This window comes from Chelmon rostratus, chromosome 3 (assembly GCF_017976325.1).
Source record: "Chelmon rostratus isolate fCheRos1 chromosome 3, fCheRos1.pri, whole genome shotgun sequence".
NCBI classification, from domain to species: Eukaryota; Metazoa; Chordata; class Actinopteri; order Chaetodontiformes; family Chaetodontidae; genus Chelmon; species Chelmon rostratus.
Window position 1 is genome coordinate 2,518,779 of NC_055660.1, and position 24,662 is coordinate 2,543,440.

The window sequence follows — 24,662 nt, forward strand, 5'->3', positions numbered from 1 at the left end:
TGAGAATAAGAACGGAGAAGACACCCTTAAGAGCACTAGGCAGGGGAGGGGTGAGAATCACCTTGATTCAGTACACCGGCCCTCTTTGAAGTGCTTGGAGCCCAGCACGGCCAGCACAGAGCCAACCGTGAGCCTTCCAGCAAAAATCGAGCCTGACCTCCCCACCAAATCATAACCATATGAACGTAAGAATTTCCACCTTAGGAGAATGCTCTCTCCCCCGTCCATCTCCCAGGGTGAGGCATTAAGTAGTGATAACAGAAAACAGGTTCTGAGAGAAGGGGAGGCGCTGGGAGGTGATGGAGGGTGGAGAGGAGGACAGGAGGAAAATAGGGGTTACAAGTGTGCCGTATGGAGGAGATTGGAGAAGGGGATTGTGTCCAAAAAATGTTGTTGCACGGAGCCCGACTACCTAAAATGGAAGTTTCTCAGGCGAGGATCAAGAGATACGGTGCCCTTCACAGTTGACAGAGTGAGAGACAGAGAACGGAGAGGTGGGTGGTGGGGGGTGCAGCGAGGGGGAGGGAAGGCGAAGAAAAGAGAAAGAAATTTTGAAATGTGACTCTAACTCAATAAATACCTTTCTAAACCACCGTCGAGAAGCTGAGTGGTGCCTTCGCGAAGGCCTCGGGACCCACCTGCGACTGGAAATGGTTTCCTGTCTTACACAAACGCTGTTGCACCCTAATCCATGTAATTACATCTCATATTCCACATGTGTAAGTACACATGTACGACATTACAGTCACAGGTTTTTTTTTTTTTTAAATGAGAGCACAGCCCTCCTGCAGCCCTTCAAATACTTGGGGGAGGAAAAAGACTCCATCCAACGTTCATGCTCATTAGAGAAACAACATATTTACCAAATAAGTCGATAAATAGGCAGAAATGTAAGGAGATTATTTTACTGCATTAATAACCTAAAACACAGCTCACGCTGAGGCCTCTGCCACTGAAACAAAGCCTGCGTTGGACCATCGGGGGGGGGGGGGGGGGGGGGGGGGGGGGGGGGGGAGTGTGATTTTGTGGCTGCGTGTGCGCCTGATAGTTTGAATAAGCATTCCTCCGAGTGTGTGCGCAATTAGGGTTAAGACTGTTTGTGTGTGTACAGTATGTGTGTGTGTGTGTGTGTGTGTGGTTGCGTGGTGGTGGTGGGGGTTGTTAGCGGTTCCATCTGGGTCTCCTGGAAGCCGTGTGGAGTCAGGAAAACCACATCTCATAAAAGTGGAGGCAGCCCAATGTTCTACAAGGACAGAACATTACTGAGAATGTCGCTCAGGAAAACCCTGGGCTTCGGCCCACATGTTGGCTGCAAAGGCTGCGTCTCTCTCTCTCTCCTTCTCTTTCCACTCATTCTCTCTCTCGCTCTACTTATTTTTCACTCGGTGAGGAATAAGAAAGAGGAAGACAAAATAGACAGCGTGGAGTGTGGGAGACAGAGGCTGAGACAGGGAGACAGAAGCCAGCACTCATAGCAATTCCATGTGTCTGTATCGAACAGAGGAGTGAGCAGTGACAGGCTGCTGGGATGGGGTGGAGCTGGGGGGGGGGGCATCTGGTGCACATCGGCCGTGGGTCTGTCTGGAAACAACCACGGGAGAGGAGAGGGGGGGCTGAGGAGTGGAGAAGGCAGAAGTCCTACCAGGGTGAAGGGCGAGGAATAAACGCGTCTGTGTTGTTTTGCTTCGGATTGAACTTAAAGTCTCTGAGAAAGAGGAGAAATGACATAGATACACACATAACCCCCGGTCACCACTATCAGGAGGAAACCTTATAGCTTTAATTTGAGGGATTTCCATGTTTTCAGGTTGCACACTACAAAAAGCGACCTCTCGGACTTGCACAACTCTTTTGAAACCTGTCGTTTAAATGTTAAGGCTGCTTTACTGTGTGCACATTTGACAAGGTGCCGATATCCAAACGCTACTTCCTGCTTCTTTTTCGCCACACCATGCGTACAGATTACATATAACTCATATAATGAAGCTAAAAAGTACATTTTAAGGAGCAGGAAGGAGCAGAAGATCCCGCTTTGCTAACAAAAGTGATCCAACCAAAGTAGGTTTCTAAAGTAAAGCGGGCTGTGGGAGTTTTCAGGATAATCTGCTTATGGAATATCTGACAGAACACGAGCCAGCTGGTGGCAAGGGGCACTGCAAAGGTCGTTAAATAACTTTTAAACTCTTGAAAATGTGACTCAGACTCGTTATGTTCACGTTAACACATAAACCTGCATGCATGCGCCTGCGGACGTCCTGCAGGACCCGTGCGGGCCTGCCGGTGCAGAAGTGTGTTAAAGCTGTGCGAGGGAGCAGTTTGTGGACTGAAGGTCAGGCTACAGATTGTTTCGAGAAGGCTGAAAGAAGAGCGAGAGAGAGAGATCGTTCATTTTAATGGTTATTGATGTCATGTATAATTCCTCTCCTTTACAAATCAGAATTCCAACCACCAGATAAGCCATTGAGCTTTTAATAATATTGATTAATTTCTGCAGTTTAAGGAGCCTATTACAAAGGTAAATTGCAGAGCGTACGCATATTTAGTCACACCTCCACCATGTATTCACTTTGTTATGCAGTGAATGGCAGAGAGGACAGAGGAGGGCAAAGCTTATCACGGGTGTTGACATAAATTAACTCCCTCTCTGAATTAGGGCTGAAAAGGCTACAGTGGCGTATTTGCACCGAAAATGAGTTTATTCTGCAGGAGAGTCTGAACTGGATTACAGTGGCGATGATGACGACAGTTAGTCTGAATTCATTGGCGCTAATGTGGCGATGAGACAACGCTGATGCTTCTGACCAAACGTGCGAGACTGTGATCAGGCGAGATATCGGAAAGAGTCGCACCAGATGAGCCGACGGTCGCCTCAGATGGGAGGAAGGTCAGCGGGTGCTGCAAACACCGGCCTTCACTTCACTAAATCACAGCACCGACAACACAGAGGTGTCACGGGGGGGCGGGCACAAGGCGTGATCGTGACCAATGAATACCTGCTGTTTCTAACATGATGGCCTGCCATTTAGCCTCCTTTAGATTAGCGTCACCAGCAGAGAGGGAACGTGTAGGCGAAGGCAGGATCCTGTGTGTGTTTGGTGGAATATAAGTGTGTGTTTTCCTTCCTCCCGCGCTGCATACATTCAGTGGTCAGGCATCAGAGGAGCTGCAGGTATACTCTGTCAGCTTCTCTGACGCATCACTGACACCCAGCAAACACACACACACAAACATTCACTCAATGATGCTATCATGACACATTCTGACATATTAGCAGAGAAACAGTGAGAGGTGGATGAATCGAAGGCAGAACAACAAGCAGAGCCATATGTTCTAAAGGACGCGTGTGTGCTAACCAGTGCTCTCACAGAACATGTGGAATATACGGTGAAGAGAGGCTTCATTAGGACATAATTCAGAAATAGAGGAATTTATTTGCTGGATAATTATAGTGATTTATAGCATATCTCATTAAAATAGGAATTAACATGATTACTCCAGTGGCCTAAACACTTTTATTCAAATCCTAAAGCAAGCGTTTGAAAGCCTGACTGCCAGGATCACGGTAAAGTAATTTATCATTAAATAACGTCCCCTGACATCAATATCAAAAAGACAACTTATTACCTATCATCTGCAATACTGTTCTCCTCATTTTATCTCTCATTTAGCGCGGCATAGTGGTGGGGAACACACCCCTGACACAAAGCGTTGCCCGGAGGCTCGGGGAAGATGATTGAATTTCATAGCTACTTACGGGCTAATAGGGCCGTACAATGACTACTTACTGTCCTTAAGTGACTGGCTGCTTCTCCGCGGCCGCGGCCTCTTTGAAGCCCTTCTGTGGAGATCTAGAGGATTTAGCCAGTAGCGTGACATGAGGCTGAGCAGTTGAGCAACGGTCCTCCCTCCAGCTGACTATTAGAACCAGCTGATATAAACACAGAGGCTACAACGACTCTGGGAACCACAGTGCTCCAACTGTTACTCAAAACAAGGCGTTCTCACACCGCAGAGCTGCAGCGCTGTGCTCCGGTTTCTCAGGGAAAACACTCAAATTAAATAGTGAGAAGGTTTTTTTTTTTTTTTTTTGAGCTGGAACATTAGATCAATTAATCAATTAGTCAAAAATTAAAGCAACCAATCCTCAGATATCCTCTGAAGATTTGCTGCTTGTCTGTGTTCCATAATTACTTTAAAATCAATATTTTGGGGGTTTTGCACTCTTGTTTGGACCAAAACAAGACATTTAAAATGTCATCTTGGGTTCCAGGAGCTTTTAATGGGTGTTTTTTGCTACTTATCTGAACCATGAGAGCATTTTAATTGATATTGATTTGTATTTTATTTCAGTTAGAACAATTAAGAAAATACTGTCAGTGATAGAATCGTGCAAACTACGTTAATATTACTGAAGTAAGAATATAATATAATGGCTGGAGACAATAATATTATATTTCTTTCACTTCCCAGATTTACAAATATTTATACTTCAAAATGCAAGTATTTTTACTTTTTCACTACATTTCACACAAAAATCTTTCACTTTAAATTGTGAACTTGTGTTTACCATGTAACTCTGTGTGTGTGTGTGTGTGTGTGTGTGTGTGTGTGTGTGTGTGTGTGTGTGTGTGTGTGTGTGTGTGTGTGTGTGTGTCTGTAAGAGAACGAGAGAAAGGGACTGGATCTGTGAGCGCTTTGCTCACAGAAGCTGATTCCACATACAAACCACCCTCTCCTCACCATGCTGTTCCACTTACACTCTTGGAACACTAACCCATACGCATACAGATAAGCACATGTGCACACAACATACACACACACGTATACACACACACACACACACACAAACGCACACACGGAGCTAACCACATGCACATGTTCACTTGCTCTTAACTAATTCATTCAGGAACACTTTGGTTTGGGTTTCAACACCAAAACCTCTGCACCTTTGATTGAGAAATGTGTCTGACTGCAATTATATGGGGGGGGGGGGGAAGGATGGATGGAGAGAGGAAACACACTACAGTGGTTTTATAGTTTGCTGGCGTGACATTTTTCTCCACTTTCTTTTTTTTTTTTTATTCCTTTCCTTTTTTCCAGTGGAGGGGCACGGTGTTGAACGGGCAGGAAAAGGGGGCAGACTGGAGTAGAAGTAACAGCAGGGAAATTGTGAGGAAAATGGACGGGCGATGGGACTGAAGTGGCCTAGATTGTCACTATTCTGCTTTTGATCAGTACCTCTGAAAATAACTGCAATGCTGGAGAAATTTGTAGACACACTTGGCGAGAAGGTAAAGGCGGTGATCGCTGTGGACCCACTTTCAGAAGTCAACAAAAATTGCAGGCATGTATAAAAGCGTGTGTAGGGATGCATTTGTGTGTCAGCAGAGAGTAAGTACGGTTAATACCTGCTCTTGACATTTACACTAAGCCCATATGGTGCTTTACATGTGTTTGGTCACTGACCTGCAGTATGTAGCCCCTGACGTAGTCTCGGAGGGTCCAGCCCAGGCCGTGCAGGATGTGCAGCACCTCTTCCTGCTTCAGCACGGAGAAGAGGCGGTCCAGAAGGATCTTGAGCCTGACGGGAACGGCCTGGGTGCCGTACAGCATCAGGCTGCTGATGTCGAACACCACATTGGACTGAACGATCTCCACCTGGGTCGGGTGGTACAGGTGCTGGGTGCTGAGCTTGTCCAGAGCTGCGTGGATGGCCGGGCGACAGAGGCAGAGAGGATAGAAAATGCACACACGCGGTTAACGACTATCAGGTTTCTCATCTCAAATCTTCCTCAGGAGGCTGCTGCACACTCAGCACTCGCTGATAATAACATATTAATCAGATAAAAGCAATGACATTAATGTAATTATCTGCCATTATTTCCATTTAATCTAATCTCCTGCTCTTTCACGTTTACGCTGCCCTTGCAACTCCGTTTTTATTTGCCTCTTCTGTCTCCATCTGGAAGGAAACCTGCTGTACATCCACCCTGCTCTGTCTCAAATCTTAGTTCACCATTTTTCAATGATTTTAAATATAATATTAGTATAACAACCTAAAACTTAGAAATGCTTTGTAATTTAAAACACGATTATATGATAATTAGTGCATGATAAGTATTGATGACGTTGTATTTTCATCCATCCATTAGAAACGTCACTCTTTTTTTTTGTATTATTTTTGATTGATGTCCAGTCGCATGTTTTTAGGAGAACATGGCATTGTAGTTTTTTTTTCATGTAGAGGAGGTGGAGGTACTTCTCTCAGTAATATCGGCAGCGTGTAGGATAGAGCAGTCTGCGTGCTGCCTGAGTGGCAAAACTCGGGGCAAAAAGTCCCAAATCTGAAAGGTGGATTTGTTCCTGGAGCTTCTATCGCAGCCTCAGTCACCTCTCTCTCCTCTCCGGCTGTCTGGGGGACACCTGGTCCACTCTCTCTTTCTTCCTCCCCGTCTCAATCCCTCTCTCTTCCCTTACCTCATACCCCCCCCCCTTTCCCTGCCTGTCTGGGTGACACCTGCTCGGGTCTCTCTCTGATCCTGGGACGGCTTTTTCCTGCTGACGAGGGCTTTGCCTGACAACACAGCACAGCCAGACACGAACATAATAAAAAATGAAGAACTACTTGTCAGAGTCCCTGCCAATGCCGACATGAAATGAAAAGCGGGGGAGAGGAGAGATGGGTGCCTGACAGTTCAGAGGGAGAGATTAAAAAATAGTCAATGGAGTCCTGTGCGATCTGCTGAAGGGCCCGTGGCCCGCTCTTGTGCGGACGCAAGCCAAACAGGTGTTTTCTTTTTTCTTTTTTCCCCTCCGCCTTCTCTTTGTACTTTCTTGTCTCCTCTCCCTTTTTTTTTTTTATACCCACGTGAAAACTCATAACGTGTGGTCTCTCGCTTCGCTATATCTCTTGTGGTCGTTTTTTCTTTCTTTTTTTTTGATCTAAGGTGCAAAAACAAGACTTTGAAAGCAACCAAAAAATACAGAAGCAAACAAAAACAGCAAAGTTGCTTTTGCTAGGAGAAATGAGGAAAAAATTCTAGCACATTCACCCCCTCAGATAGGAAGAAGCTACCATCTGCGCTAAATGAGAAATAACGCAAATTAAAATAGTGAGATATGTGAGATGAATTCATGCTGCTGGCGTCTGAGTTAATCTTCTATACACAGTAGAGAGCGTGGATATGTAGGTCAGGACCTCTTTTCCCTCCACTGTAAGAGGAGATCGTTTTATAAGGATCAGCAACTAAGTTTAGATTTATTTACACCAAATTCAGATGCATCCACCTCCCTAACAATGAATTCACTTACCGTGAGCTACCCAGCCGTGCTTGCACTGGTCACATGTTCGTAGGTGAATCTTCCCTGGCTGGAAACACTCACATGTGCAGTTCACCAGAGTGCAGCGAATGGCCTGCAGAGACACAGGACAGAAACAGAGACGAACCCACGTCAGTCACAGCTGGAGTCCAGAGGAGAGATTACAAAGCAAAGGCTGAGAAAAAGCAGTCCGGAACACAACATTTGAAACTTTAAAAGTGTGACACAGAACACATCAGCAGTTGCAGCCACACAGAATAACTGTCTGACACCAAATGTCCCAATTCCACATGTGAATCTGCCTCTCTATACGCTCATTTTGCAGAGTTCATGTGAAGCAACAAAGGGTTTCCCTTCCTGAAAACACAGAAATGTAACTTGTTTTGACTGAGGCTCCATTACTCAACACTGGAGCTGCACTTAGTCTGACCCCGGAAAGCTTTTAGTAGGGAGAGGTTAAGTGTCCAGACTTGACGAGGGCAACTCAGTACAACACAATGCGCCGTCTGCAGAGGCTTAAGCCTTCACCGAGGCCTGCTAAAAACTAACAAAAACTCAGGCACGTTCTGCAGGCGGTCATTTGATCCCGTAAGATGTTTCACATTCCTCACACAATAAAGAGACCGCGCAGCACGGAGAAAACGTATGGTTTACGCAGAAATCCACGCAAATGAATACAGCTTCATCATCCAAATGAGCGCAGCAGCTGGGAGCCGTAAATTTCCCACCAACACGGAGAAACAAGAAGACAGAATAAAAGGAGTGGAAGGAGAAAAAAGAAATGAGAAACATGGATCTTAATAAGCATTGGCAGGTCTTTGTTTATCAGACATTTTTTACATTATCAAGATGAATTGGTGAATAAAGATAGTAACACTTCTGCAACCCAAACTGCCTGAAGGGAATCTGCAGCTGTAGGAGGACTGGTGTGTGTGTGTGTGTGTGTGTGTGTGTGTGTGTGTGTGTGTGTGTGTGTGTGTGTGTGTGTGTGTGTGTGTGTGTGTGTGTGTGTGTGTGTGTGTGTGTGTGTGAGAGAGAGAGAGAGAGACTTTTAAAACACATACTTAATGAAATATTGGATTTCTTTAACATTAGCATGTAATCTCAGTCTGCTGGCTGCTGATGTTGGAGTGAAAAACAAACAACCTGCAAGTTAATAACTCAGCATAATAAACAGCGAATCCACATGATGAGGATAATGTATTTTACATTTGGCACATATGGTGTCGAGTCAGTGCTGAGTGACTGAAGGTTTTCCCTATGTGTTAAAAAAAATCTGTAATCACTAAAATTACAGAGCAAAAAATTTCAGGAATGCTTCAGGCAGGAAATTGGGTGAAGTGTGCAGGTGACTGCTGTGAGTAGCTGCCTTTTTCTTTTTTGTTTTTTTAACAACAGGGAAATCCTAAATTCATCACTCAGCAGATCCAGTTCTGAGGAAACGTGTCAGATCAGAATGTGAAGGCACCATCTGAGGAGGAACATGTGTCTGAGAGCGACAAAGAAACTGCCCGTCCTCGCACCAGAGCTCAAATATCACAGCCTGACACTTTATGACTTTACTGTCCCCACTAAATGTTATCTCACATTGTCCCAGTGTTATTCTCATAACGCAATGCTGTGACAATAATGTGACGCAGACATGCACACAGAGGATCGTAGGTTGGAGTCCAGCAGCCGATATTTCACAATGTGACACAGTCAATCAGCGCTCAGCAGATAGAAGATCAGCAGCACAGATCGGCCTCAGCTGAGGTTTTATGTCACTCAGCCGAGGTCAATGAACGATCAGTGATGTCAGAATATTCCTGCTTTTTACTAATGTGCACAGCAGCAAACAACATAACCGAGTCAGTGGATTAGACCGATATCCTGTAATTCAGGATATAAAACTCAGCTCGCTCATAATCTACTAAGGGACCATAAAATCTATCAGAATCCCCCCTTGCTCGCTCTAAGGTGTTGTAAACCAGATTAGTGACTGGAGATGTCAAAGTGAGCACGGGCTAATCCAAGATTAAACACAAAATTACACCACTTCCAACCGTGTCACCTCACTGTTTGACACCGAATCAGACAGGAGACGGAGATTATTTGACTTTACACCATTTTTAAGCTCTCCAGGTGCAGGCACGGCAATCCTCGCCCTGTACGAGGATTATACGCCGCGTGTCAGCCGGAGCGTACGTACATTATGCGCTCAGAGCCGGTGTTCTTATGTGGAGCAACGTGCAATAAGCGAGTTCAGCGTTCCCCTCAAGGACACTTAATGCAGCAGACGCGGCCGTTCGTGGACATTCATCGGCCACGGCTGAGGTCAAAGCCGTGGTCTTTCAGATACAGGACAGAGTCAGGAAGTCCACCCTGCTGCCCTGTCGCTGGATCTGTGTTCAGAAAGCTCTTTCATAATGCTGCGCTTCACATTCACGCGCACTTTCCCACAACAACCTACTATCTTATCAGCAGGCCTCAATTTAATGTTGAGGATGCGTCTTATTATTAACTTATTACTAACGAAAACTCCAAAAAAAAAATAAAAATCCAAACCTTCAACAATGTTCAGATCTGACAATTAGTTAATTTATTCATCAATCGATGCAATTTTGATGATTTAGTCATTGTTTAAGTTATTTTCTAAACACAAATGCAAACATTTCACAGGTTCACATGTGTGAATAGAAATATTAGAAATATGCAAGACTTGGCCTTGTGAAGACTTCACTTACGGTCGTTTTAAAGACCAGAAACATTCAATCTATTTATCCCAAAAAATGTTATGAATTTACAGTAAAATAATCTTAAATAATCCCTAATCATGTTGCACATTGGCCACTTTTATCCACCTCTTTGTCCGTCCCCCTTCTTAAATTCAGAAGTTTTGCCACGGGAGATTTAACTTTATATAACTCTACTTGCATAAAGATTTTGCAGACTCTCATTCAGAGTACCCAAATTTAGCCCAGTGATGTCACTCAACACAACCCTTCCCTAATTACCTCTCCACGCCGCAGCGCTAACAGCAGCAGACGGAAATAAACAATTGCAAATATCAAATGCACCTCTTCTGTTTACGAGCTGGGGTCTGACAGCTGACAAGATAGTTAAGGGGCGTCTAATACGGCAATTAGAGCGTGCCACTGTCTGCGAGGCTGCTGCTGTGACAAGGCGCCCTCTAATCACTGACTTATTACGCTGGCTAGCAGCACCTCTCATATCTGGCCCATTAAGCAGACAGCAGCATTAAGAAGCATTAAAGCAGCAAGCCCCCTCAACTGAGGAGGCACTGACGGGAGAAAAGGGAAGGGAGGGGACGTACTCTGCCTGTTATTTCTCGGGATTAATTTGTGCATTGTTCCACCGTCAGTGAGGAACATGTAAGAGAGGAGTAACACGGGAGATGTTTGTGATATGACGGCATCCGAGTTGATCATACGCAATAAGATGAAAGAGAACAAACTGATTTTCAAGAGCGGCAGAAGACGGATGTGTCATCGATGGCCATCAAACACAACACGGTTGCAGATGTGAGTTCGGTTGTGTGTGAGATTTATTCTGATTCTCTCATGTACTCAGAGCTCTCCTGCTTCTGTGACCGGCGTGGATCTGGGTTGCATTTGGCCGCGGTTTAACCTGCGTCTGGCCTGGGCTGGGTCAGGGACAAGCCTGGGCCCGGATCCCACCGCTACACTCGCACATATTTGTCACAGCAGGCGGGGGGAGGAGGCTGCGTTATCTGAGGCCCGGCCAGATACGCAGCATTAGTCACTGTGCTAGCGTCTCGCCAGGGTTTCCTCTTTGGCTCACATCTAAAGAGGACGACGGTGAGGAACAGGACAGAGGGGTGCGTGTGTGTGAGCGAGTGTGTGCGGGACTTTGTAAATCACTAGAAAACTGAGCGGCTAGGAAGTGAAAGCTGTTAGCAAGTGAAGAAAATCCCACAATGCTGTAGCAATTAGACCCAGACAACAGCCGACACTCTCTCGCAGCTGCCGTGTTACCGCCACGGTCAACAACTTAACCTAGCTGCGTTCAGAAAGCATCATTTTCAGCCCTTATCTGGCTCAAGTGTGTGTGTCTCACTGCTGGGTTTTGTTTAGCTGGAGGCTTGATGTTTCATGGATGTTTTGCTTGGCTCACAGTCCCTGTCCCAGCCCAATTGTATAAACACTGACAGTCAGCGATGGCCAGCATCAGACCGGGGAGGACTCTCAATTAAAAGACTGTTAGCGGGACAGATGGACTGAAGAAATGCACGAAAGAGGAGCTGCAGAACAAGATGGCTTCGGCCTGGACTCTTGCAGCCGGGTCCAAAAGGATTTGAAACAGACTGGGAAAGACAGGATGCGTGGCTCAGGATCAATGCCGATGCATGCAAATGAGGCCAACCCCAAACCAAGCAGCATATGTAGAGATCAACTAAGACAGTGCTTTGGCCACTACAAGTCCTATGAAACCATAGAACTGAGGGTGATCCTAAACTAATATCCTGTACAACTGTATTACTGCCCTGTCATTTTTCAAGGTTGACGTTGTAACCATATGCCATTGAAAACACCACTAAAACACCACTAGTCCCTTTCAGCCTCTCTGTATCCTCCCCTGACAGCGCACAATGGAAAGCCAACCCAGACAGCTGCTGGATGCTGGGTGGGTATTGTTCCTCCTACTTTAATTGAAACCTTTACCATGTTCGACACACAGCCACAGACCACATTTCTTGTTTGGTGAGTTAAGCAAAGCCGAGCTTTAAATGAAAACCCCGTGTGTACGTGCGCACATGTGTGCATGTGTGCGCCTCATCTTTGCAGCAGCAGCGGCTTCGGATTTAAATTTGTCTCTGCTTAGGGTCACTGTAAAACACTGGGAGCATCTTGTCCTCTCTTCCACCCACAAGATATTATCTCATCCATGAGTTAGCCGCTGAAATGCTGTCAATTTCCTGCCAGAAATGTGCAGCCAACGTGTGTAGGAAAAGAGGCACAGCAGCTTTGCGTGTCATAAAACGGGCCCTGGCTGCGTCAGATAGATCAGGACTTCACAGTGTCCATATTGGAAACAGGTGACAAATAAAACACGGCGAATAAAGAAAGTCTTTGTAGTCCGACACAGCACGCCACAAAATACAGGGGAGCAAATACCTCATGCCGGGGCTAATTTTTGCTTGTTTGATTTTGTACATTGGATGTGACTTGAAACAGAGTTTTTTTTTGCCTTACAAAGTGGTACAAACTAAACAACGATTAATCACTCGTGCACTGACTTCAGTGTGAAACCGCTATACCGTACGGGGGGGAAACTGCACTCGACGGGAAAGAAAAGCGTCTCCCCCTCTGAAATCCCCACAGTGTCAGGCCTGTCCTCCATGTCAGCTCTGGTTTGGAGGCCAGCGGCTGGCAGTCACGGAGCCAGAGGTCCCTGTCCTTTGTGCAGCTGTGCATCTGGGCTTTGACACGGGGCAGAGCGACCAGAGCTATGCTAATGGGAACCAAATGGGGCGTGAGTCCCCGGTGGATTACAGAAGGAGAAGAGAAGCATGTGTTTTCATGTATTCATATGGAGACCTGGGACCCCCTCTCTTTCCTCCCTTTCTTCCCTCTCCTTTCTTTAAGTCAAACAAATGGAAGCAGCCATGTCTGTTGTTTGCACGCACCCTTAATTAATGCTGTTTGTGACTTGACAGATTTTGAGATTCATTGTTGATCAGAAAGTGAATCTCCAATCTGATAAAATGTATACAAGAAGCCATTCCAGTGTTTAGATGTGGCCCTTTTTAAAGTAACGTTCTGTAAACTCCTTAGACTAAACTTGAAAACGGCCAGAATTTGAAAATGAAGTTTGGAAATGAAGTGAACGAGGTAAATAAACATTTTAACGGAGGCTGGCGAACAATAAGATTCATCTGTGAGCTTATTGTGTCTGTGAAAATCTGACACACAAGTTTCAGATGTTTGGCAGCGTCTCTCTGCTTTCACCTGCTGTTGCTGAAACACAACTTTGTCTCGATGCAGCAACGTTGGGTCCTGCTGACCCAAAGGGGGGGGGTCATAGCGTCAAGGCTGCAGGAGTCAGTGGGCCAGAAGTGACAGATGTAGTGTACAAAATGTCAAGTCTGGCTGAACTGTTATCAGATAACTGCTGAGAGATAAAGCCGCAGCTCGGCGCGGCTCGCCGTCTCTGCAGTTTCCAGGTCTTCGTCATGCCATCTGTCCTATCAGATCCTTTATTCTGTCCAGCAGCTCAAGATTAAAACAGGACAAAAATAAAATCTCTATATGCTGCATATACACAGATGTGTGTTTCTGCTGTGTGCTACAACTACAATCAATAATCAGGAACATAAATCTGGAGCTCATAACTGGACAATCTAAACAACTGAAATGTGAGTGATGATATCTGTCATCTGCTGTCATTCCACATGACATCCGCTCTCAGCTCTGACTCCAGGTCCAGGCCCGGTCCAGGCCTGTCTTTCTGTGTTTGTCAGCTGTCAGATGTGACTCACGCTCTGCACTCCCTCACACACACAGACACAACACCCGTGTTATTACTCCAGAACCAGAATCAAACAAGCACCCAATTCAGCCGAGTTTCTGCTTCCAACATTCCTGCTTCCGACGTGTGGTTTGACACAGTCACAGAAAGTACATTTTCCCATGATGAACACCACCCCGAGAAATTTCAGATCAATGAGGAAACTTTCGCTCTGACTCACTGGGATGATAAATGGCGGTGCGTGTTGTTGTTTATGGAGTGGACGGCTAAAGGACCCAGCTGGCTTTCATATTGTGAAACAGAGGGAGAGGGAGTATAATATCACAATACTGGACCAGAAACCCGACCTTGTGATCTCACTATCATATGCCATGCTCTCAGTCGGTGCAGAGAGCTGTACCACGCTGGACTTCACTGTCAGTTCAAATACCTGAGCATCAAGGGAGTGCCGGTTTCTCCCATCTTTTGTGTAGACAGCAGGTCCAGGCAGAGGACCCCAGTCCAGGCCCCTGGCCCCTCTCAGCTCTCCTCAAAGCATTTCCCCAACCAGAGATCAAACCATCTGCCCAGCGACAGACCTCTGGGTGCACAGATTCAAGGCCAGGTTCAAAGCAGGGTGCTCGGGGAGGCAGGGAGGGAATGCAGGGGGAGAAAGAGAGAGAGAGCGCAGGGAACGCTGGCGAAAAAAGGAAGAGAAGTGAGATAGCGAGGAAGTGAGGGGGTGGGTTTGAGGGGGGGAGTCAGGCAAGCTGGCAGAGGAAAGCTGATGAGGGGAGGTGGGAAGGTTGAGAAAGTGCTGTGCGAAACATGTCAGGCTACATTTCTCTCCCGTGTGACGCAACGTTATGTACAGATGATAAATAACAAATTACTGCACAGAACTTCCAAAATATGTTGGTGATGCTTCACCACGAAGGACTTAAAGGTTTATTTTCAACTACAAACTGTCCCGCTGAGGTGATTAGTCTTTAATATTTTTAAATTAAATTTAACAGATCTTTGTTTTTGAAGAATCTTTATAGTAAATATTCTTCTTCCATCACTTACTGTATCTTTAGTCTTTATCAGACAGATCTGAGGGCTCTTTATTAGAAACGTTCCTTTGGAATACGTCAGTCTGGTTTTAACTCAGATAGATTCATCAGTTAGTCTACAAAGTCCAAGGTGACATCTTTAATTCAGCTTTTTGTCCACCCGAATGTCTAAAACTGAAACATATTAAAGTCACAGGGATATAAAAAGCAAAGCAGGAAATCCTCATATCTGAGAAGCTGAAAGCAGCAAATGTTTGCTTAATAAATGACTTAAAAGATTAATCAGGAATTCAGATTGTCAGTTAGTTTGTTGATGAGCTGAACGAGCGTGCAGGTCGTCGGGCTTTGTGCTGCTCTGTCACAGTGTAACTCGCCATCGCGCCGAGAGGAAAGGAAAGGAAATAAGAATGTTTTCGTCAATATATACGAGATCTGCTCTGACCTTCAGCCTATCAGAGGGAGCGACCTGCGCCAGATAAGGACAACTCCCTGTCAGACTTGACACCTGCACTCGCTGGCTCACCGATCGCCTCCGCCGAATGCAAATATCACAGTGACGGCCGGCGCTGCAACAACACGCTGCGCTCTCGCCTGGAGACGAGGGAGTGACATGACCACACAGTGCGACCGAGGGAGTGGAAAGAAGAGAGAAGTGCAAGGAGAGGGGGAGTGGGAGGGAAAGGTGGTCGAAAAAAATGGCAGGAGAGGTGGAGGGTGGGGTGGGGGGGTCGCGGTCGGTGGAAATAGAGAAAGGGGAGAGACGACCGACACCGTCTGCTCTTTTGCTTCCCTCCCCATCTACACCCTAACACAAACAGAAAGTATTAGTCAGAGCCCAGACATATTGCCGACCCCTCTCTGCGAGGGGACATCTCCATGGCGATCACTGGTCGGCGTGGGCGACGGGACACACACACACACACACACACACAGTGCAGGCTTGACAGCAGCGTGACGACAGGAGGCCAGCGCTGCTGAGACTCCCCCAAATTGACATTTAGTCATCACGCTAGTCTGCAGGGTGGGACTGTACCTCCACACATAAGAGCGCCCACACACTCTCCCACATTCCCTCTCATGCAAACATGCGTGCACACACACACACACACACACACACACCCACACTTGGTGAATTCCCCTACTCAAACTAGCTCCCAGCCAGAGAAGTCTTGGACGAGTTCCTAGATTTAATCTCGCCAATAGCTCTTTATTTTCTTTGACCATTTTTAATGTAAAAAAGCCTGCACTAATTGTGTGTAAGCAATCTCCAAATTATGTATGTGTGTTTTTTTTAACCAAACCGAACACTACCGTGGACGGGTTGGCTGGTTTTCAAGACACACGACCGGGCAATAATATTTGTTTCTTTCCTCAGAGTTTTGTTCAAACAGTGTGTCAGCATGGTGGTTTACTTGTAAACACCTGGGCCTGCACACCCGACAGCTGTGGAAATACAAAACTATGTATAAGCTATGCTGAACTGGGGATAATTGCTCAGATTATTTGCAAGCAAGTGCTACATCTGCTTGCATCTTACTGATTTGTTGCATCTATAAAACACCACATCATGAAAAAGTGGCCCGCATTGTTGTCATGTACAGATTTGTGCAATCGTTTACCTTAGCCAGCATAGTGAGAAGACTGCTCCTGATTCAGTTTCGTAGTTCCCTCTTTAGACACGACACTCCAAGAAAAAAGCTGTGCCTTTTATTAGTATTTACAGTCGGCAAATGACAGAAAAATAGGACACAAGACAGAGATACAGACAGAGAGGGGAGGGAGACGGAGTCAACCAATGGCTACATTACTGCAATGACAAGTGTGTCACTCCCAAAGCCACACAGTGAGGGGGAGAAGTCGATGACTCTGTGTGTGTGTGTGTGTGTGTGTGTGTGGTGGGACAGCGGGAGGCGGGAGGGAGACGGTAGACCAAAGGAAAGTCCATCTGGGTGTTTTAGTCTTTATCTGTCTTACAAAGTTCACAGATAGAGGGGCTGAAGTGGAGGCTAGACGCTGTTGCAGAGTCACAGGTCACAAAGAAGACAGCAGCTCAAACAGGTGGGAGGGAGGGAGGGAAAAAAAAAAAAGAAACTCCACAGTTGCGTGAGGAAAACAGCGCCGAGCCTTCGTGATTGCCATTCTGCAATCGACCTGACCAAATTGCAAATTCCCTCTCAGGACCCTCTAAGTCCGCTTCATTTGGCTAAAGCCGGAATCCTTATTCCCGCAATTATAAAGCTATTGACTAATTCGACATATGTTAGCGTGTCTTCCAGCCCCTGAGAGCTCGTGTGCCACTGAGTCATTAACTTTGACAAATTGTGACAGACTTTTTTATTGCCACCCAATCATGAGAAACAAGACTGTGGCAGAGGAGTTAATGAGTGGCATGTTTCTCCTCTTCCTCCTCCCCCTGCCACCTCGCTCTCGCCTCCTCTCCAGCCCTTCCACTTAGATCCGTGCAGCCCCCCGAATCCCCCTCGCCCCTCCATATTTATAATTTTACCACATCCTAACAATAACACGGCCGGTACTCAGCACAAAACACGCGGGCCCTGGCCTAATGAATCTCATGCCTTTACCGCGGTAAAAAGGCCAGTAAGTATTACCAGCTGCGACACTCTCCCTCGCTCTCCCGCTTTCTCTCTCTCTCCTTGGCAGTGGCATTGAGTTTGGGAGCGCAGGGGTGAGGCGTGGGGTGGGGCGGGGGGGGGGACCAGGCAGACACATCTGACTGCAGCTGGACCAGGGGTGAGAGAGGTGGGGGATGAGGAGGAGACGTTGGGGGATGGAGAGAAAGACCGCAAGTCTCCGTGTTTCCAGCTGCCTTTCTCAGGGGCTCGGTTTTCTCTCCCTCCTCTTGGTTTTTTTTTTCGCAAGGCCCTTCTGGTCCCAGCTCACTTGAAAAATCACAAACACACACACACATACACACACACATAGACACACACGCACGCACGCCCTGATCCACCTCCCCTCCATCCCTCACATTCGGCCATCTTTGTTTGGACAGGGCTCAGGAGTTCCAGAAAAGCTCTCTCAGATGTGCTGAAGTAAGGGAAAAACAAAACAAACTGGCCCTCACACACACACACACACACTCAAAATTTATGTGAACGCACAGACACCAACAAGTACTTTGCGCTCGCACATAACACAGTAGGCACGGAAGTTCACACGTGCACATACATGAACAATTTCACATACGTGACAGTCATAGTTAAAGCTTCAACCAGAGGACAGATTCGTTTTTCTTCATGGAGGTCGGCAGCCTGCTATTGAAGGCATGCATTCCTTTACACACTGTGTGTGTGTGTGTGTGTGCGTGTGTGTGCATGTGTGTGTCCCAATCCAGGATCACAGCACCAGGGCAGGCCCGAAGCATACCTCGACATGTGTTACCTCTTTGTAATATTGACTTTGTTATAGCTATACGAGTGGGAGAGTAGAGCCAAGAGCCCGGGCCTTGCAGTAGTGGGGCCCCTGAGTTCGCTACAAAAAAAAACACACACACACACACACACACACACGAACGAGCCGTGAAAATAGAAAACACGGCACCACAACAGCAATCTATAAAAACAGATTCAAATAAACCATAAACGTCCCTCACTGCTGTCTTTGACCTTTACATTTTCACTCTCTAAATTAAGAATATTATTTGTCTGATTTCACTTCTGCAGCGTGGTGCTTTTAAAGCCGTGGGATTTGGCAACTGGGCGAGTCTTGGCCCGGATTCCAGTCTGAGCATATGTACCGGACCAACTGTAAAAGTCAAAAATCCTCTTCCTCCGAAGCCTCGACTTACTGTATAATTTCAATTAAGCACCAAACTGCTTGTAGGCTCATGCAAAATTGCTGCCAAGATTTCCAAATGTGCTACATTAAATAATGAACGGTTATCACTGCAACATGGCACTTAGTCAATACACACAAAAAAAATAAGCGTGAATTTCTCATGAAAGATGAGGACAAATGTAAGAAGCCCTCAAATTTCAGATGACACAAATAAAGGAGAGCGGATAAAGGAAGAGCACATATGCTGAATATTTGATTGCTTTGCAGAAATAAAAGATTGATTATCATTTTCTTGTTCCTGCGAGTGTGAATCCCATCTTGTCTCTTTCCCCCAGTGATGACTTTGCTTATACATTTGAATAATGAAGGCAAGTCATTTGAATATTCCCTCTGTATTAAAAAAAAATGATGTTTTTACACGATGCAGCAATATTAGCCATGTTAATTGGGCTCTTTGGACTTTCCCAATAGAAAGGCTAAATTAATTACTTATGTCGACAAAATGTCAGACACGCCGATCTAATAACTACAACTGCTTCCAACAGTGTTGTTTTCTGCGTGTGCCTTTTTTTGTCTTTGCGCGAGTGTGTGTTTGTGTGTGTTTGTGTGTGTGAATGAACTTAAAAACACTCTGAGCGTCCACTAGCTTGGGTGAGATCTAATGAACGAGATGGGAACAAAATGCTTTGACATCCTCTCCATGTTTCATGGGTGGCTCTTGAGAGTCCTTCTCCAATATTCATCCCCTCTTCTCATACTAATCAGCCACTACAGTATTGACTGTTTGTGCCTGCAAAGGGACTCGTGTGTGTGTGTGTGTCTGTGTGTGTGTGTGTGTGTGTGTGTGCTGCTCAAACACACACACACACACATCTTTTCACGCTCAAACGTGCCGATCCACTCTGCACTTCATAATTAAACTTGTAAGAGAAAGTGAATTATTTGCATGACGCTACGTGTGTGTGTTGTGTGTGATGAGTTCATTAATGTGTGCCCACCACCACAGGGGGCTTTGAAGTTCCACATTTTTGTTAGCTTTTGGCTGTTTTTCAGTCTCGAAGAAAAACTGTATCAGCGCATTTTCTTCAAGTACGAATAAACATAAGACTTTGGGAGAGGAGGCAACGGGGAGACATTATTAATATCTGTGAATGTGAGGCGATCGGATGGTGTGTGTGTGTGCGCACACGCATTAGCGCACACACACACATACACACACACATGCGCGAGTGTACAGCGAGCGAGAGCGAACAGAGAGGCCTGCTGATGCCATGTTTCAGACGACCCCTTGAAGTGGAAATGAGCTTCCTCGGTCTTATAACTAGTCCGTTCTCACAAAGTCAGCAAACTCTGCCAACCCTCCGAAGAAATGCAGACACCTCCCCCCACCCTCCAACCTCCCCACCCAGCCCTGTGGTCAGCACGCAGGATGAATTCACCATCAAGACCTGAGAAACTGAAGCAGGTCCATCTTATTTCCTCTGGAGGGGATGAAAGAAGTTCAGCTCCAGGGTCTTTAGGTGGCCGTGCAGCTCAAAATGTCAGCTGCTGGACGTCGGTGGACAGGAAGAGCAGATTCACGGCATTACAATATACAAGCGTTTACCCAGTGTTTACTTGAACTGTTGCTCTCGTCGATATCTTTGTTTCTTTTAGATGCATATTCATGTTTTCCAGCTGCATTGCATTACAACAGAGGTGCCATCTTTAGTTTGCACAAAACATTTGCTGCTGGCAGTGTTGTTATTGTCTCAAATTATGACCGACTTTTTTTTCACCTCTGGTAGAGAGAATTAGTATTTTTCTCCAATAAGTTTTAAATTTCTAAATGAAATAGTGTCAGATTCCCGGAACTGAAAGTGATGTTTGAGAAATTAACAGATTCGAAAAGATTCGACATATTTTAAGGAGGAAATTGTTAGATTTTTCACTTTGTAAATTAACTAAATGATGATGGAATTGTGAAAATTATTCATGGATGAATTTCCTGATAATTGACAAATTTGTAATCAATTACTTTTTTCCATTAACTCCCATGACAGATTCCTTTAGGCTCATTATCAGAGATGTTTCTATGTAAAGCAGCCTAAAAACACTCATGTTTCATTAAGCTTCAAAGACATATTGTTGCTTATGATGATTTTTGTTTTATGAAAGATGAGCTCTGATCCTGTCTTCCTGTGCCCAGTGTGTCCATACATTAATATTTTGTATATCTCTTCTTTTTCGATTATTATTATTACCATTATCATTATTCTGCTGTGAGCATGCATGCATCTGCAGCGGCACGCACGCACGCTTCTGTTTGAACCTGCGCGAGCACCTGAGGGTCCATCCCCAGCCGTCCTCGGAGCGGGGAGCGACAGCTGTACGGTGATGCCGTAGCGATAGGCATCATCGGCTTGCTAGAGACTAATTGGTCCACAGCGCTCCTCTGAGTGGCCTCGCTAATTAATTAGAAAGGCAGTGGAGCTGAAATTTTTAATCAGGACACCAGGCTCTCCGGCAAGCAGGAAAAAAAAGACACATAACCCCATCATTCCATGTAATCCACCTGACACAGATCTCCCATGTTGTCATGTGAAATGTGTTGTGTGTTTAGGAATTCATATGATCTGACCAGGGAATAAGAAATACATTTATTACAGGGCTTGTTAAATCATTTTAATTTAGAGTATTTCAGACGCTCTGTGTGTCCTGATACAGTATGCATGGCTTATATTTGGCTTGGACTCTGGAGGACAGAGTTAAGGTGTCTTTCCTCTGTGTGTTTGTGCAGCACATGTACGATCATGATTTCCACTGATGTAAATTGTGTGCTGACTGGTGTTTATTTGTACGAGTGGTGAAATGCAGATAACGTGTTGTAGTATGTGCTTCCTGCTGCTGATGGAGGAGTGTGCCGACACATGTGATCATCTCTAGATTTTCCTTCCTGGATCTTTTTTTTGCTTTTTTGTAATTCCCGCTACACCATGAAAGCAAAATATTACTTTTCCGTCCTTCTATTTGTACTTAACTAATTAAAAGCGCTCACTCAAACCAACACCTTCCATCATGCTGTGCAACTCTCAGCCCCTGGTTGGAGGGAAAAGATAAATCTGAGGAATGGTGCTTTTGCACAACTTTGGGGGCACATTTGTGTCCCAGAGCTGCACACAGCACACCACAGTGATTTGTGGTGAAGGGCCAGAGTCTGGGAGGAATCAACCAGAGACCCGAAGACAAGAGGCATGCTAAAACGAGAGCTACGCCGGTCAGCCACTTCACACACAAGACAAGGGAAACAACATGTGTTTATCGTCGCATTACTGGGATGACAAACTACCACCACTGACTGCAGTCGGAGTTTCAGGAAAATCACAGTGTACGGACATGAAACAGGAAATCCTCGTCTGTTTAACACGTAGATAACAAGCCTGCTGTGGTAGAATGAATATTTGGTAAATGGGCCAGCAAACTTTCCACTGAGAGGAGAGTTGCAGAAATGCACAGGCACGCACCTTCACCTCCTACGGTGACATTCGCTTTGTGTGGCGTCCTAATCTTTGCGTCCGTCTTGGCTTTGCTCGCCGCTAATCAGCCCGCCGCTCTTATCAGCCTGTTGCTTTGGCCAAAATAAACACACGCCGCCTTTTTATTGCTTTGTTTTCACAGGTCATTAGGGGAAGAGAGAAGACGCATTGATTAGTTTTCCAGACCACTGGATTATTGTTGTGTTATGACTATCATCATTAAGTTTCATTAAGGCTGTGGTCGTTCTCGTTTCCAGAAAATGAAGACGTTGCAGGAAAGGCGAGTTGGTTGGAGAGCAGACGGCACGCCGCACTAATCTGGAAGGTAGGAAAAGTCAGAGAGCGCGACAGATTATGTGAGATGCCTGTTTGAAGCAGTGAGCTGCTAGTTACCCGAGATAAGGCTGAACTCTGGCTCCATCATTCATATTTTCCAGGCTAAAGCACTAAGCTACTGCTCCACATTTATTTGAAGCGCATTAAAGAAAACTTAATGAAGCAGCATCAGTCCCTGGCCAGGTCCTCTCCACCAGCTTTGCTCTGGAGCTACACATATGCTCCCAAAGCAAGGAGGAACTGGCTCTGTCGCCAGACTAATTAGCATGTGTTAGCTAGTTAGTGAGAGGGCGGCCCTCTGTGATGTGTACTGAAGTGGAGTAAAACGCCAGGGCAAGGTCTGTACTAATCGCCCACTTCCTCCCCATGGGGACCCTCCCTGCAGCTCCACACGTGCTGGCATCAGTGCAGCCACGGGGCACCCACAGGGCCGCCACAGCGCCGAGGGCAGAGGTGGGCACGCAGGAAGACGCCTGGCTCGGTTGTTTAACGCGGCGCCGAGCTCTCTTTGGTGACGCTTCGTGCTGTAACGGCAGGTGACAGTGACACTCGCTAACGCGCACATGCACAAACTGAGAGTGACGCGCGGGCTAACAGACCCATCAGCCTATGAAATAGTTCAGACAGCTGGGGCCGCGGCGCTATGGTAGCTGCCTGGCACTGGCGGATGCATTATTTACAGGAGGAGCTGGAGCATTAGCGAGCGCGTTGGCACTCGGTTAGCAGGCGTAGGTGGTGAGCACCGACGGCAAGCGAGCGTATCTCTGTCAGCGCGAGTAAACAAACAGCGGGGACATGGTGTGACAGAGCAAACGGCGTGCCACACAGACACATGCAAACCCGTCAGGGAGCCGAGGGAGAGCGGGAGGAAAGAGGAGGGGTGGGCGGCATCCATATTTATAGGACCTTTCTAGCATTTGTCCCCAGGCCAAATGCTGTGACTACACTCAGCTAATGTCAGAACAGCACTTAACCAGGCATTTCCAGTATGTCATGGGCAGTGGGGAATACGTGGGATAGATACAAAACAGGAAAAAAAAACAAAATATGAAAAGAAATGCAGTTGTGTGCTGAGATGATCATGTTCCTCGCTCTCTATTTTAAAGCGTCTGCTGCCTCTGACGAGATCAACAACAACAAAAATGACAGGTTACACTATAATCAGACGTTTCAGGCATGATGTCCTGTTCATGTGCTGCTAATACCACGTTCACCTCCCCATCCGGACTCATGTAGCTATTTGTTCTTGCTATAGAAACAGTGTCCTGCCTGATCTGTAATAATCTTCATCCTGGATTATTATCTGTAACTTCATCTGGACCCGGTGCTGTCACTGTTCTGGGTTTCACCATCAGGATGTATTTCCACACGCGTTACAAACTCCACCCTCTGGCGTGGAGGCCGCTGGCATTTGCACTCAACACTGTATTTGATAGCTGCTGAGAACGCGCCAGATTCGATGTTGGAATGAGCACAATGAAGCCCCCCCCCCCCCCCCCCCCCCCCCCCCCCGAGCCAGGCACGGACATAAAAAGAGATGCCATTATATCGTCAAAACATCTAACCTTGATGCTCCCTCGTTTCGTCGTACCTGTTGACACCAGTCGGAGCCTTGACCCCTTTTTTCCTGCTGGATTTACGGGGGGGGGGGCAAAAGTGTCGTGTGGGCTCTTTGCTGGCACGTGTGGAATGCCTGCTTCACTTTGGTCACCTGTCCCCAAGTTGATCATGTGTCAGGCAGGGCATTCGCTTGGCATTGCGCCCTCTGGCACCCGGGGAGGCTGAGGGGGCCCACAGGCCTCGCTGGCATGTCAGACACACATGGCGTGATACCCCCAAAGAGAGCTGAATGAGTGGGTAAAGCAGCTCCTTTTAGCACAATCTGTCATTATCTCAAGTGGCATGTAATCGTTTTGTGTAGCGAGACCCATTATGCATCCGCTGAGAGCACGGGCTAATTGTGGAGGCTTACGTTTATTCATTTGTTTGCCGCCAGTTGCCCCGCTGTATTTTTGGGGAGGTGCAATAAACGCCAGTGTTTATGTTTCTGTGTTTTTAAACGCTCAGGGCGCTCGTGGTGATGTGGTGAAAGCCGCAAGGTTCCTTCTGCGCTCCCAAAGGAAGCTGACAATCAGCATGGGGCACAAGATTAAGATGCTAATCGGCG

At 46.3% G+C, this 24,662-nt stretch overlaps 1 protein-coding gene across 1 annotated transcript in view; it reads right to left on the reverse strand.

Moving 5' to 3' along the window:
* Positions 1-24,662, reverse strand: part of bnc2 (basonuclin 2) — a 93,002-nt gene that overhangs the window by 37,914 nt on the left and 30,426 nt on the right. The window contains 2 exon segments of the mRNA XM_041934112.1: positions 5,467-5,702; positions 7,312-7,414. Coding sequence (XP_041790046.1) covers positions 5,467-5,702; positions 7,312-7,414 — 339 coding nt within the window.